General features: G+C 33.9%; 1 protein-coding gene across 1 annotated transcript in view; it reads right to left on the bottom strand.

Annotated features, from left to right (window-relative positions):
• LOC133336594 (hemicentin-1) overlaps positions 1–17,510 on the bottom strand; it is a gene marked incomplete at both ends in the record, with an annotated part of 109,084 nt that overhangs the window by 33,135 nt on the left and 58,439 nt on the right. The window contains one exon of the mRNA XM_061544875.1: positions 10,507–10,666. Coding sequence (XP_061400859.1) covers positions 10,507–10,666 — 160 coding nt within the window. The remainder of the gene's footprint in view (positions 1–10,506; positions 10,667–17,510) is intronic.

Below are 17,510 nucleotides of genomic sequence, written 5' to 3' on the forward strand. Positions count from 1 at the left end.
AGCATACCTGTTTCGATAAAGATGGATCAATACGTTTGTGTGAAAAATAACGACGTTTGTGTGAAAAAGAACGTAATTTGTATTCAAGGGTGTTTATATTTACTCCTGGAGACATTGACCCTAGAAGTTCAAAATATATCAAAGAGGAGTGGTTGGCCTTTAAATTGATACCAATTCGTTGAGTTATACGTAAATATTTAAAGGTTTTCGTGTGTTATGATATTGTTTAGTATTTTACTACTAAACAATCAGTGGAAGTGCGCTGATCGCTTCGAATTTATCCATGAAGTTGCGGATGTGGTCAAGGACTATACACATAATATTCGAAGAGGATGCTACAATATTTAGAGGGTGCAATGAAATAAAAACTTTATTCTTATTAGATTTCCTAGTCGCTCTAGAGACCATTTTTATATACAGAACGTCGCAATATTCGGAGGATCAAATCAACCAAAAGCTAAAGTGGGTTTGGGTTCTTACAATTTAATATTCTTTTAATTCAAAATTAATAACAATATAAATTAAATTCCTATTTATTTCTTATTTATATTAAGTTAGCTTTATGTTATTTCCATTTAAATTTAAATTTCAGTTTACTTTAAAATTAAATTCGATAAAATTCTAGATAAAATTGCAATTACTTTTGTTCATATTCTTTTATTGTGAATATTTGCTTAATATTACTTTAGTTATTTGTATCTTGTTTTGAATTATTATTATTAATTTGTTTTTACTTATATTATTATGCTATGTTTTCCTTAAAAAAATTTAATTTGTTATTTTCACATTTCAGTAGACAATTCAGAAAACATAATGTAAATATTTCAAATAAATGTTGACATTGCCAAAAATTTGTTTCTCATTTTTTTATTTGTTTTCCTCTGAAATTACCAGCATCTAACGTTGATGCTTCAATTTTCATGTTAGCGTTGGGTTTTTCGACATTTTTTGTGCATTGTTTAATTTGAATGCCAAAAACTATCATCATGTTTTGTTATTAACATCAGTTCACTCGGGGTGTTTTTTTTTGTGGTGTCAGCGCGAGAATAAAATCGCGACAGCAACAACAACAAAACATGAGATAAAGAAAAGGATTAACAACTAAATGAGTGAACAAATTTTGTGTATGTGTGTGTGTGCTGTCACAAAAATAGCCTTGACACAAAAACACGACGTCGAGTAAAAAAATGAAAATTTTAATGAAAATTTATTCTTGGCGAGAAAATAAGCAGAATAGCAAAAAAAAAAAAACAACAAACGTGCTTATACAATCTCATTTAGCGGTTAGGTTCCACAAAATGGGTAGAATTGACATGTTGGAAAGGCATATTAGCAGAATCATGTATGACACACAGAAGGATTGAATGTGGACAGAAAGACTAAGCTGTTAACAGAGAAAATTATCATCAGTGATAATTCAAACATCGATAATTCAAACAAATTGTAGAAAAAGCTATGTCCTCTGTTACTGAGCTATTAAAATATATCATTAGAGACTGAGAAATTTTGTTTCGTCTAAAGAAATTTTTTCTAGAGAATAAAATTGACTCAAGAAATATTGCGCGATACAATAACTGTCCAGCGTTTGGCCACTTTTATATCTATTAAAAAAATCGGCACCCTTGAATTTTTATATATAGAACCAGTAAGGAATGAAGTAAAGTCGGACGTGGCCTTCACCACTTTGGGTATATTTAACAGATGGAATCCTAACAGACGCCACACTTTTGAAGGATCAATAACATGAAATGAAACATATCATTCTGCAACCTATACTAAATGTTGGTCAGATATAGAGTTGCTTCTTTCAATGGAACAAAATTATGTAAATAAATTTAAAGAAAACTATCAAAATCTAAACCGATTTCATCGAAACCTGACATATATTAGGTTACACTTATTTCAGTATGTTTTGTGCATTCGGCCACATTTTGAGTTCTTCATTTACTTATAAATAGGGACTTTGGTGCATCATTTATTTAAAATCGGACGAAAATATATATGGGAGCTATATCTAAATCTGGATCGACTTTTACGAAATTTAACTCACATCTTTCTAGACTTAATTCAGTACGCTATGCCAAATTTCGTGCAAATCGAAAGATATATAGGGACTTTGGTGCAGCATTTACATAAAAATGGGCGAAAATATATGGAAAATTACAAAATTCTTTTAAAATGCAATTTTAAAAATTTGAAAAAATAATGCGAGCACATTTATGATTTTTGGTACATAGGTTAAGAAAAATATGGTTATTCGAAATCTGTTCGTGTTCACAAATTCGGATGCTGCGCACAAAAGTTATAGCGGTTTTAAATCTGGTATTTTAAATATAATAATAATAATTATGCATTTTTCATTGAAATACGGTATAATTCGCGAAAAACAAATTGAAGATATCGGAAAATAAAATAAATTAAGTGTGCCTGCAAATTCTTTTAGATGATTGTTAAATATCGGTAAATTTTGCATTTTTCGTGGTTTCATTAAGCGACCAAAGTGTGCCGCTCGATGCACTTTGCTATGCAAAAACCCTATAAATGACTAAAAATGGCGCAACGTGCATACGATTTTTATGTGTATCCGATTTCAGTAATCTCCAGTTTTTCCCACATTCAATGTACCTATATCCGCCGTTTAATTGGGCAGAAGTTTTTGAACATTCAAGGTACCTATATGGGTTCAGAATTGAACATGGATGGGCTCATAATATCCGGCACGTAAAAAAACTAAAATCACGTGGGGTTCCACGGTATTTGAATGTACCTTCTTAAATTAGGACTCAAATTTTCGTCTTTGGAACCCAATTGAAGCTACGGTGAGCACATTCATGAGATATACACTAAACGAAGCAAAATCACTAGTTCTACAATCCTATAATTAGTTTAGTCCATTATCTGGATGCGCGTCCTAATTATAAGAAAAATTTAAAAAAAAACACCGAAAATCCGGCTACAAAATGTCAGCATCCATTTTGGGTGGTTGCAGTGATTATATCGAAAATCATATATTAGAACCATATTGTCCATGGGGTACTCTGCAACTTAGTCACGGATCACATGTGCGTGCGTTGTGTAGTTTAGCCACAAATCAGGAAGAAACACAAAAAAAAAACTCGTTGGCTTCAACACATTTTCATCCTTCACAGCTTCCACGCAACTTATTATTTATTGCCAATATTTTAAGATTTTGACAAGAACACTTCATTTTATAGAAATTAATTTAAATTTTATGCAATATGTTCATATTTCGCGAGTTATATCCTTGCAAACCTCAGTTTCAAGGAATTTAAACGATTTTTGTAATTTCCCATATGTGTGAGCTACATCTATATCTGAACCGATTTTTACAAAATTTCTAGACTTAATTCAGAACGCTATGCCAAATTTCGTGCAAATCGAAGGATATATAAAGATTTTGGTGCACCAATTATATATCTAAATCTGAACCGATTTTCACGAAATGTAGCACACATCACTCTAGGCTTATTTCAGTACGCTGTGCCAAATTTCATACAAATCGAATGATATTTAGAGTCTTTGGTGCACCATTTACCTTAAATCGGTCGAAAATTATAAAATTATATCTAAATCCAATAGGGTTCGTCCTTGGGCAAAATAAATGAGCTGTGCCAAATTTCATCCAATTCGGATCATAAATGCGACCTGTACTTTGTTTACAATTTAACATGGACAGACAGACGGACGGACATGCATAAATCGACTTAGAAATTGATTCTATGCATATTCTCAAAAGAAACCATGTGTCTATCTCGTTTCCTTTTCGCTGTTACAAACATATGCACAAAACATAATACCCTGTACCACAGTGTGATGAAGAGTATAAAAATCGAAATGTTTTCTTAGGAATATATTTGGACCAGCTGAAATATTTTTATACACAAAAATAAACCAGTGTTATGCGTTATTTGCACCCTCTTGACACCCGACTAAAAGTCAACAATATAGCAATATTCAATAGACGAGGGCTGTACTTGTCCAGATTCTCTTTACCGTGGGTTATGTTGTGATGTTGGGCTTTCAATTGTGGCCTATAGATTGAGTCAAAAAAGCACAAAAAGTTAAGTTTTCGGTCGACTTCATCCCAAAATTATTATGTGATCATCACCGAAAATTATAGGCGTTGTCGTTGACCATAACTGGAATCTCATGGAAATTTTTCTGCCCTCTATTGTGGTATTGGGTTACTAAATAATGCCTGAATACTTAAGCACATGTAAATATTTAAGCGTAACTCTCACATCTGAGTACATACGACCATATAATCAATGTAAAGGTCAACCACTCCTCTTGAACACACTATAAACTTCTCGGGCCTGGGTTTTTCAGGGGCAAATATATACGCTATAGCATACAAATGTTGAAATTTTTTACACAAAAGTCAGGGTTCATTTGACCCGATAAATATTGACTGATCTTTATCAAAACAGGCATGTTTATTCTTTGGCCCTATCCCTTTCTCCATGCAAAAATTCGCGGTGTTTGGGCCATAATTGCGGCCCCTGGAATGACCAGAAAAACCGACAAAAATAAAGTTTTTGGTCCATTTCATCCCCTAAATATTAACCGATCTTTTCCAAAACAATAAGGGTCTTCATTGGCCAGAACTCATTCTACATGTAAAATTTCGTGAAGATTGGTCCATAACTGTGGCCTGTATCGTGTTTAGAAATTATAATGGACGGACCGACGGATGGACACACATGTCTAGATCGACTCAGCTAGTTGAGATATGACGATCGGTGTATTTAAACGTGGGTCTAGGACCATTATTTCGCGGCGTTACCAACTCTTGGGGCTGCACAAAGCTATAATACCTTGACAACATAGTTGTGTAGGGTATAAAAATGTAGTTATTAAACAACTATTTTTCACAATAAAACAACTTATTTTTATAATTCTTTAAGAAACAACACCAACATATACTAAACCCGCCTCACTTTCACTTCATACACAACATACTTATATACTCGTATGTATGTGCCTACATGTCCTCAGGCTGACTACATTCAGAGAACTATCTACTTATTGTAGAAAAGCAACATTAATACCGCTAGCTATTATGTATTAGCTGGCGCAATACAAGAGGTAAGCAGGCACCAAGGATAACAACAACTATGACAGGTAAAATAACAAAAGCCACAACAATAACAACTACAAAGTAACACTAACACATCCCGCTTACAAAATGGTTAAAAGTATGCGTAAATTTTGAATGCACTTTTACCCGAAAACATAAAAGCAGCAACAACAACAACCATGACTACAACTGTATTAACAGCACTAAGAGACATACTTGTAGTGGGTGTTATTGTTACTGTTGTAGTACTTATGGTATTAGTAACAACAACAACAACGACGACGACAACAACCAGTGGCAAAGCTAAAACTACAAACCCACAATAACAATTACGCCTTAAGGATTTTTATCAACAGCATCAAAGTACTCGTCAACTGGCAACCAGCAGCCATCGCCATCATCATCGTCGTCGACATCACCGTCATCGCCATCATCCACATCATCAGCAACACTGACTGTTGTTATCATCAAACCAACAACGAGTTTTTCTAAATGTTGTTGTTGTTGCTTATTTCATTGTCGTTTGTTGCGTTAATGTGTGGCTGTTGTAACAATGCTTGCCACCATTTCAAATGGGGGGAGGTGGACTCCATGAATGCCTGACGAACTGACTGGATGGTTGGTTGAATGGATGGATGGGTGTTAAAACAAAGCTAGGTGCTATAAATACCAGTCGACAAACTACTCCAGTCATTGCATTGCGTTTCACATTATCTCCAACCGAATGAAATGCAATCTCTTCAATGTGATTTTCGTCGTTGTTGTTGTTGTTGCTGCTGTTATGGCGTTAAAACATCCATTCGCACAAAAGAGGGTTAAGTAGTTTCCAATGCAGCCTTTCTTTACGGGAGCTTTGCGAAACCCGTTTATGTCGAATTCGTTGTTAAGAACAATTTTTCTCATCGCGTCTCTTCAAAAATTACCGGATAATGCAATTTTGCATTGGCGTTGTTATTGTTGTTGTTGTCGTTGTTGTTGCATCGAAGCCACATGGCGTGGGAGTTGCTTTGGTTGTTAGTCTGAATTTTATCGTCATTGTATGTCGCTTTGTTTCGTCCAGCACCTTTTTCATTGGCTTGATTGTTAATTTAAAGATAGTGCAAAGTTTTGAAATAGCAGGACAGTCATCCGCTTAATTGTAGTAGTTAAGCAGATGAATATTTGAGAAGAAAACGAAAATGTTAATTGGCAGACATTGTGGTTGCTGTATAGAAAATCGTGATCTCAGTGAGGAGTTAAGGTAATTCAAAGGATTGGTTTTTTAGAAGAATGATGAATCCTCAGTTTATTAAAAACTATTTTATTCTTCAGAACAAATTCCTAGTACAGTGACGATTTTTACTAAAGCAGATTTTTGGAGGAAAATGACAACCACTGAATAGTATTAACATTAAAAAACATCTTCAACGCAAAACACACTTTGTATAACAAATTGAAACAAGTAACAAATTTCAGTCGGTATTGGAACTACACAGAGGTTTTATAATTCGCTTTATATATGTTTTTATCAAGTTTTGAATTCGCTTCAAATTAAATTTACACAGAGGTTTTATAATTCGCTTTATATATGTTTTTATCAAGTTTTGAATTCGCTTCAAATTAAATTTACAAGTTTATAAAATATAGACCCTTTTGTGTAGAGATAACAGATGGTGTGGACCAATGAGTCCCACCGTCGAACTAGGTTGTACAAAGTTCAGTTCAAATCTGGTCAATTTTTGGTGGATATTTCGAGCGATTGATTCCACCTTCGAACTTTGTCTAAGTGTAGTAAAAATATAACTTTGTGCAAAGATAGCACCAAAACACAAACATTTTAACACTTTTAGGGGGATACCAGAAGAATTTGGCAGAGTCACCCAGTTTTCGGACTTAATCTGGGCTTATTAAAATTATTACAATGGACAAAGTTTGAATTGAATGGGGCACTCAATCCGAAGTATATTTTATATTTTGGAAAGAAGCGGACTAAAGTGATCCATCTCCGAATATTATATAGGTTTAATGAAAATATTAAGATTATGAATTTTGAGATTTCAAATCGGACACCAACTTCGGTTTATATTGAATTTATATATTTTGACACTTTGTGCGTAGGTACTAGAAGGAATGGACCCATTGAGACCCTATCTAGGTCTCATAAAAATATTACAATGTGCTTCAATTTAATAATTAAAATTCCATAATTTCTAATGTATGTGAAAACGGTCTATAGATCAAATTCGTATCATGGTGGAAATTATTGTCCTGAAAACTGTTCCCCGTATTCGACGAATAATCAGTTCATACTCGATGTTTATAATTTTTGTTGCGCTGTTTCATTTTTTACCTAAAGCATTAAAACAATTCTGGCTTAAACATGAAATAGTGACATATGTGGCATTATCTATTCACCGACAATACCACACGCCTTCTTCATTCTCAACAGATATTTTTTTTTTCAAAAATCGCACAAAACTATTGTTCGATTACAAGTATTTCGATATAAGCATAAATGCATACATATGTATGAATGCATGGATGCCAAGGAAATTTCAAGATAGCAAGCATTACATGCCACATTGAAAAACGAAGACAACAACAATAAAAACTAAAGAAAAACATATACGAATAGCAAAAGATTTCAAGGTTCGTGACATTTGTAATGTGAAAGTCGTATTGAATTCATTGCTGGTACTGCTCTCTGTTAAGTGTTCACGATGCAGATGGGTTCTTGAAAATTCTATGAATATGTATGTATGTATACATGCATGAAAGTGCAAATCTATAGACACTCGACTGTTGAAAGAGTTGTTTGCTGTCAAACGTTGTTCACCCGGAAATTCTTTTACGAAACATGTTGTATGGAAAATATGTAGTGTTTATGTAAAGGATGGGGGTTTCAGGGAAAACCAAATGTATAAAATGTTAACAATTCAATATTGTTTTGATTGTCACAGCAAACAATGTACGCCGCTGTTAACTGGGAATGTTTCGATTTTAATTACACATTTACTTTCATGGTGTATAATTAGGATTTCGCATGGCTTGGAAATAAATAAGAGATAAGAATAGAAATTTGTTTGTGGTGTATAACATTATATATTGGCTTATAAATAGAAAAATTGCATAATATTTGCATTAGTGTGATTTGAAGCTTCCTATCTAAATAAATAGTACACTGTGACGTATGATTAGGAAATATATAAGTGATTAACATACGCCATATGACACCGCAAATTAGAGAAATAGTAATACCGCCAAACATCATGTTCATCATAAACAAGTGAGCGGAGTAGTATAATCGGACGAGGTGAGCGGAGTAGTACAGTGGGACACTAACTTTCTGCGGAAATATATACCGTGCCTGGGCAACATTTCGCGATATTTACACACTCTTGACCGAGTAGAGATCGACAGCTACTCTTCCTACCCCTCGCATATTTTCGGAATATTTTTTTCCGGGGTGAACATTTACGCCATAAGATATTGATTGATTTGACCCACTTAATATTGATCGATCAAAATAGTCATTCTAATTAGTTAACCTGATTTCTTTCACCATGTGATGTGTTGTAATGTTCGGTTTAATATTTGGTCTATAGAACGACTTGAAAAATAAAACACATACAAATTAAGTTTTTGCCCTATTTCAACCACTAAATATCATCTGATCATATCCGAAATTTATAGGCAAGGATAATGCCTATAATTTTCATCAACGGAACAATGTGTAAAATTTCAAATCGATCAGCGAGAAATATATGCTGTATAGAGAGGCAATGGTAATCAGAATACACAGATCTCTGTAAATACTTACGTATAACTCCCACATTCGAGAATATACACTGATATAATTAGTATCAGTTTAAAGGCCAACCACTCCTCTAGTACATACTATCATCTTCTAAGGTTTATATCCTTCAGGAGTAAATATATTCGCCGTAGAATACAAATGTTGTAATTTTTCACACACAAGTCTGGGTCCATACGACCCGCTAACTATTGGCAGATCTTCATAAAAAAGAGTTATGGCGTTTCCATGGTCAGACAACTTTCTCAGCGTAAAATTTTGTGATGCTCGGGTCATAATTGTGGCCTCTAGAGCGACCAGAAAAACAGGCAAAAATAAAATTATTGGTCCAATTCATGCCCTAACTATTAGGATGGGATAAATAAATTCATTATTTTTATATAAACGATGTCCGATTTGGACCAAATATACACCGTTTTGTAGTATGATTTGTTGTCATTTTAAAGGTATCTTCATAATGACTAGAGATTGGCAGTGGGTAAATACCCAAAGGGTAAATACCCGGTAAATTTGGTAAATACCCGGTAAATCGGGTATTTACCAAATACCCATTTGTGGGTATTTATTATATTGAATCGGTAATACAACATCTTACACCCTATTTCCGGGTTTCTGTTATCAAATCGATGTAGAATGGATAGATTTACGATACTTTAAAGACGTGGGTAAATACTTGGGTAAATACCCGAGTTTTTACCCAAAAATTGGGTATAAACTCATTAACTGCCGAACCACTTGACATAGGCGGCCAAAATTTTGCATACATTTTTTTAATGTCAAAGCAAGTATAGAAAAGCAAAATGGGGTCCCTGGGTCCAATTTTTTGTATAGCCCCCATATAACCGTACCTTCCGATTTTAGGTAATTTTTATCTATTAGCCAATTTGATTGGCTGGATTTTGGCTCAGAGAATTCTCTATGAGTTCCAATTGTCTACGCTAGCCCATGTTATCTGTCCTATATAAAGGTCCTGATTTTGGGTATTTATATATATTTATAAACTCTTTAACGGCCGAACCACTTGACGTGAGTTTTTAAGGTCTCATTCTCCATACAGGAAATAACGTTGATATTTGAACCATTTGTGTCAAAAAACACATTTCGAGTGAATATTTCGTGCGAAAAGAGATCTCACTATGGCAAATTATAACCAATTTGATCGTAAAATGTGTCTAATAGGCAAAAAATACCTTAAATCGGGAGATACGGTTATATGGGGGCTATATCAAAACTTGGACCCAGGGACCCCATGTTGGATTTCTATATTTGCTTTGTCATTAGAAACATGCGTGCAAAATTTTTGATACGGATCTGGATCCAAAGAAACCATAAGGTATATTTTTGTCATCATCCATGAGGCTGAATGAGAATATTAATTAAATTTGCAGTCTGATTTTTGTCTACAGAACAAAATCACGTTTCTACTAGCTTATTGTTAAATTTTTGAAAATTACAAGCGTATTTAATCATTTATAAGTGTTTATATTTTATACCAATATCCGAGGTGGCCTTAATGATGTACTGGTTCTTTGAAGTCTTCCTCTTTTTATATTTTTTGTTTTTATAAATTTTAACAATTTGCTGTCATTGAAAAAAAAACTTGCATACTTACACATCACTTTAAGTTCCACAACATTGCTGTCGCCATCACCTTCAACATTGGAGGCGGTACAGGTGTAATTGCCCGCCTGGTGACGTGTTACACCCTGCAAGGCTAAATCACCGCTGCTAACTATGACACCGGCACGTTGATTATGTTGGATGATTTGATTCTAAAAATAGAGAAGAAGAAGAAAATAAAAACAAATAAGACAAACATCAGGAGGGAGTGAATAAATAAACACCATAACATACACGACACAAAATTATAATGATGATGATGACGAGGACGAGGACGGCGATGAAGAGATAAATTAGCAAAAGTTGCAGATATGCACAGACACACATACATATGCATGGGTGTATGTGTGGCAGCATTCTTTGTCAAGTTGTGTCAAACTAAAAAACTTGGAAAGAAAACAAAAAGGTTCCCCGAGAAATATCATCAGAATTGTCTTTTCTTGTCTTGTTGTATTTCTTTCCAATAATAATGGCAACAACGCGTTTGCGTGTGTGCTGTCTGTTTAACAACGCTAATGAGTATTTGACTAAAACAACAATAACAGCAACAAAGGCACCAGCAAGGAATGACAAATAAATGAAACTTCGACAACGTGTTGTTTGTTTGATCTTTCAAAGCGTCTTCGTGTTCAGTTGCTTCTTCATGGGGTGTGTAAGTGTGAGTGTGCAGTATAACTTAGTCCCATTAATATTTGTGTGTGTGTATGTGTGAATTTAGAGTTTCTGTTCATTCTTTCTTCACAAAATTTTATGTTTTCTTGTCATGTCCTTGTCTACTATTATCATTATTGTTTTTTCTTCATGTTGTTCTTATTGTTGTTATTTCTCTAATCCACCATTCCAGCAAGGCTTATGTGCCAAAGACAACAGCAGCACACAATAGTGTTTCGGTGCTTTGTGACAAACTGAAATTATATTTTAGTCCTGCTTTGGCATTTAAGTTCGAAATTGCCGTTGTTGCTGCTGTTGTAAGTGCCGCATTAAATAGAAATAGAAAGAGTTGATAATAAGGCGTTAGATATCCTTTGATGTGGCTGCTTTGGCGTTAAGGCATCATTTCTAATTCCCAACCGCACAAAGAGAAGAAAATTGTTTTTTTTCTCGTTCGGCAAATGAATTGTCGTTTGTCTTTTAGCCGAAAATTTGCTGAAATCTAACATCAAAAGTGAAAATGGAGGGGCGGGTTGAATTGCTTTCGTTTGTCGTCTTTGGTAAATTAGCAGAAATTATGCTCAAATGAAAATTGAACAAAAATTGTCGTTTCAAAAGCTAAATGTTGCTGATTACCTTAGGCAGTTATATGCTTGGTCGCTTTGATGACAGATGTCGCAAAAGAGCTGTGGACGGAATTTTCTTTAACATCAGAGAAAAACAGAGAAAGTAGGGGGAATCCAACATTAAATATTTACATCCATTGTTGTGTATCCAATAAAAGTGTACATCCTGATTCAACACATGACTCAGTCCGTGATCACGGTATAGCCGAAAAGGCGGACGGATTGTATATAAAATCTCACAGAAATGATGAATATTTTTCGACTTTTGGGTATAACCTCCATTGAAAGGTAGCCTCAAACTTTTCGTTTTTCAAAAAATTTGAATGCGTTTTCTCATCGAATTGGTTGTCCACTATTAGATGAAGACTACGTTTACGATCTAATTCCGATGAAATTTGGTACAAATCACATATTTGGCCTCAGGACTTTTCTCTCTCTAAATATCCTAAATGCAGTTTCTTAATAAGTAATGGTTCCATGGAATATAATGCATAGAATCACTTTCTGAATGTCCGTCCGTCCGTATGTCCGTCGATCTGTCTGTCCATGTTAAATTGTAAACAAAGAACAGGTCGCATTTATGATCCGAATTGGATGAAATTTGGCGCGGATCATTTGTTTGGCACAAGGAAGAATCCTATTGATATTGGGAAAAATCAGTTCTTAGATATCATATATCGATTTAAGGTAAATGGTGTACCCCTATATATCTCTCGATTTGCACGAAATTTGGCACAGTGTAATGAATAAGGTCTAGAATGATGTGTGTTAAGTTTCGTGAAAATCGGTTCAGATTTAGATATAGCTCCCATATATATCTTTGTCCGATTTCAGGTAAATGGTGTACCAAAGTTCTTTATATATTTTTCGATTTGCACGAAATTTGCAAATAGCGTCTCTCTAGAATGATGTGTGCAAAGTTTCTAAATTAGAAGATATATATCCCATATATATTTTCATCCGAATTTTGGTAAATATATGACATCATTCAGGAGAAAGATGCTATGTTTCATTAATGAAATCGGTTCAGATATAGTTAAAAAACAAAAATGCGACGTCTGTTAGGATATATATGTACAATATACCCAAAGTAGTGAAGGGTATCGGCCCAGTCCGACTTTACTACTTTCCTTACTTGAAGAATTTAAAATTTGAAAATTTTAATATTATATTCAAATAAAATAGATTTTATTTTACATAAACAAAACCTCAATTTTTAATTATAAATGATTTTAATTTTTTCTACTAATAAAATACTAAAAAATCAGAATTATAAACCCAACACTAATAAGCAATTAATAAAAAAGAAGTGGTTTACTTGTTATTAATTAAGCTACAAAAATGCAAATCTTTATTTAGTAGATAATTAACCCAAGTGGCTTAGGAATAAATCTTAACGTCTATAAGTATCCCCTTAACCATTCATTTATTTATACAAAATTCCCTATAGTAAATCAAAGTATTTGAATTTTCATTAATTGACTTTACCATATATTTGAGGTCATAAAGGTTTACATTTGATATTACCACACAATCGACAATTTATCTGCCTTTGTAATGGGCCAGTAAATGTGTATATGTGTGTGTGTGTGGCTTGCAACTCAAAATGATGTTCTAGATTCAATTTGAATACAAACCGAGAGAGTATTTAATTACAAACAAAGCCAAGAAATTAATAACAAATAATTTGTAAAATACACACATATACACAAACAAAGTCTCTTCGACACATCCACATATATTTGTGATTAGACAAATAACCACCAACACCACCATAGATAAAAAGGCCACAAAAGATCGAAGAAAGGCCAAAAAATAATATATTCTGGATTTGTTGTTGTGTTGCTGGATTAGTATTTCAAATAATCCCAGTGACCTATGTTTTTGGAAATTAAGCAGAAATGTTGTTGGTCATTTAGTTTATGACCTCAGCATTGTGATGACAATAGTTTACACACACACACACACAGATACAACACACATTTTCTATATTTTCCCATAAGAAAAACCACACAACCAAGCATCGAATGTCCCTTGTCATTTATTTATTATATAATAAAATACACAACGGCAACAACAAAAAATCCTTACAAATAAATTGAAACAATATTAATTAGTAACAGCAGTAGTAGTAGTTAGTTAGACAAATAGACAAACATGCACACACACACACACACACCAATGACAACTACACAAATATTCCAGCAATTCCGAGGAAAAAAGAACTCTATCTAGGATGATATACATATGGTTTGGTCACTGGGACATGGACGATTACAAATTAAAGAAATTAAGGACAAATTTGTCGAACAACCAAAAAACATCAGCTATGATAAAACCAACTACATACATGTATACATAATATCATCAAAATTCGACCAACTAACAAATTCACACACACACATACACACTAAACCAAAAAAACCATCATGAACAACATCCAACTCCATTAGACAAGGCTTATGTGAGCTAACTAGAAAGAAAAAAAAACGCAAAAACAAAAAAATGTACCAAATGAGAAACGTGATGACATATCAGGAAAAGTGACAAAAAGGGAATAGAATGGACGTCACAGTACACTCACTCACACATACACACAATTACAACAAATATTAATGACAAGACGGACATGATAAACAAAACACACAAAAATGATTATAATGACGTTGAAAAATTTTGAAAAGTAACAAACATGACGGGCATTTCAACTAGAATCTAACTTAGCTCACAACACCCACACAAATACACACATTTACGTACACAATTATAAATGTAATCGAATGTGTTCGAATGTACTCAACAGCAATGGCTACTCAAAAATAAAAGCTGAAAGGTTTTCTCATAAATGGCAACACCTTCATCGTTTGGTCAGAATAAAGCACACACACACACTAACATATATACCGAGATTTTGTATAATTAATGACAACAAATTGACAACTAGCAGACAATCTAAGTTTTTTTTAATCTGGAGAGGGAGAATGTATTAACCCAAAGAAAAATAGGGAAACAAAAATAAAGGATAAAGTTTTAAAGGATAATTCTGAGCATCCATCATAAAGTAAAACAAATTAAAATTGTTATTTAATTCGGCCATTTCCAAAATTGTTATACAGTCACCTTGGTGGTACAATAAGGACCCTGAAAATACGTTAAATTAAAACAGTGCAGCACTATATTTGATACCCTACACAACTCCCATTGAGCGAACAGTTTCTGTGGATCTAAATTCCGAGCCTGGGTAATATTTGGTGGTATTTTTACTCTCTTCATCGATTAGATGTCAACACTACATATTGGTTTTCATTACTATGACAGCCATTGAATTAGTTGGTCAGAGTGCCATCCTCATGAAAAATTTGTTATGTTCGGCTTTTAATTGTGGCGTTTATAGCGACTAGAAAACAGACAAAAATAAAGTTTTTGGTCTATTTCATCCTCGAAATATCATCTGATCATCATCGAAAATTACAGGCGTCGTCCTTGGCTATAACCTGAACGTAATGCAAAATTTTGCCAGCCATCATTTCCGCCCTCTAGTGTATTAATACTAAACAATATAAGAAAACATAGATCGCGGTAAAGTTTAAGTAAAACCCTGGGTCCATTTGCCCCCAAATATATTGACAAATCTTTACCAAAACAGTCGAGTTTTGGTGAAGATAGGAGAAGATCCAAAATACCGAATATTGCGGATACCGTTGTATGGGGGCTACCATGAATTTTGGGTTAATATTAATAATTTTTCGTACGGATATGTGCCATTCAATGAGGAATTAGTTGGTCAGAGTGCCTTCCTCATGGAAAGTTCGTTATGTTCGGCTTTTAATTGTGGCGTTTAGAGCGACTAAAAAACAGACAAAAATAAAGTTTTTGGTCTATTTCATCCTCGAAATATCATCGGATCATCATCGAAAATTACAGGCGTCGTCCTTGGCAATGACCTGAACCTAATGCAAAATTTTGCTAGCCATCAGTGCTACATTTCCGCCCTCTAGTGTAATAATTGCAATACTAAACAATATAAGAATACATAGATCGCGGTAAAGTTTAAGTAAAACGCTGGGTCCATTTGACCCGATAAATATTGACAAATATTCACCAAAACAGTCGATTTTCGGTGAAGATAGGAGAAGATCCAAAATACCGAATATTGCGGATACCGTTGTATGTGGGCTACCATGAATCTTGGGTTAGTAATAATAATTTTTCGTACGAATATGTGCTATTCAATGAGAACCCAAAATACCTAATTGCACCCAATTCGGTGGAAAAACGTGTCCAAAATATCCAAAATACCGTGTATTGGGGGTACTATTATATGGGGGCTACATCAAAACGTGGACCGATATATCCTATTTGCAATACCGAACATCCCAGGAGTACAAACATTGTCTGTACAAATTTACATAGATCTATCTTAAATACTACGATCTCTATCGTGATTTCAACAGACAGGCGGACATGCGTAAATCGACTCTGTTGGGTCTTCCGTAAATATTTTGAAGAGTTGCAAACAGAATGACAAATTTAATATGCACTCCTCCTTATGGTGGAAGGTATAATAAATAGTTGTCTTCTTTGGTCTGAACCCATTCTACATGCAAAATTTCGTGAAGATTTGTCCATAACTGTGGTCTGTATCGTGTTTAGAAATTATGCTCTAGATCGACTCAGCTAGTCGAGGCATGACAAACAGTATACTGAAAGATTTAAGTCTAGGACCACTATTTCGCGGCGTTACAAACTCTTGGGGCTGTACAAAGCTATAATATCCTTACAAAATAGTTGTGTTGGGTATAAAAATTAGAAAATAATGTTCAATAGTCGGACGAGCAGGGTATGTGGTACTATTCACCGGTTTGGGTATATACAAGATGTGCTTCTAAGATTGTAAGCAACTGTAATATTATAAAATCAAATGAAATTATATATGAGAACTACAGCTAAATCTGAAGCAATTTTCACCAATTTCAATAAGCCAAATAAACTAGCTGTACCAATTTTCATCAAGTTCCGATCATAAATATGAACTTTACTTTGTTTACAATTTAACATGGAGAGGAAGACGGATGGACGGACGGACAACGAAGAAAGTGACTCTCTGCATATTCTCAAAAGAAACAATGCGTCTATCTCGTATCCTTTTTCAAATGCACAAAGACATAATATCCTGTACCACAGTGTGCTGAAGGGGCTAAAAATTACCGTATACGTGTTGGCAAAAATTATACGCCATCTCACTGTAGAAAATGTGAAAGTGAGGCGTATACGTGTTGGCAACAATTATACGTCATCTCACTACTAAAAATGTGAAAGTGAGGCGTATACGTTTTGTCAATCATTATACGTCACCATGTTACTGAAAAAATATATTTGCGCATATTTTGTATTTTTTTTTTTATTTAAAAAAATCATTTATGTTATTTTTTATTCAAACCCAATTTCTCGTATTTCCCGAGCTATAGAAATATATGTCTTATGCCACAATTTGCCTGTCCACATGGTTTTAGGGGAAATATATCGATATAACTCAATATTGCAATTTAGGAATAATGCAATTTTGTACAAATGTTGATAGAACTCTAAGCTCTATTTAAAACATTTTTAGGGTTTCAATATAATTGTTCGTGATTTGTTAGTCCGGTTATTATAATAAATAAAACAAAATCTGAATCAATTATACCTCCTTTCTCATTGTAGAGAAAATATTTAAACT

Source organism: Musca vetustissima, unplaced genomic scaffold (assembly GCF_032173495.1).
Source record: "Musca vetustissima isolate MV318-11 ecotype Yass unplaced genomic scaffold, APGP_CSIRO_Mvet_v1 utg39299, whole genome shotgun sequence".
Taxonomy (NCBI): domain Eukaryota; kingdom Metazoa; phylum Arthropoda; class Insecta; order Diptera; family Muscidae; genus Musca; species Musca vetustissima.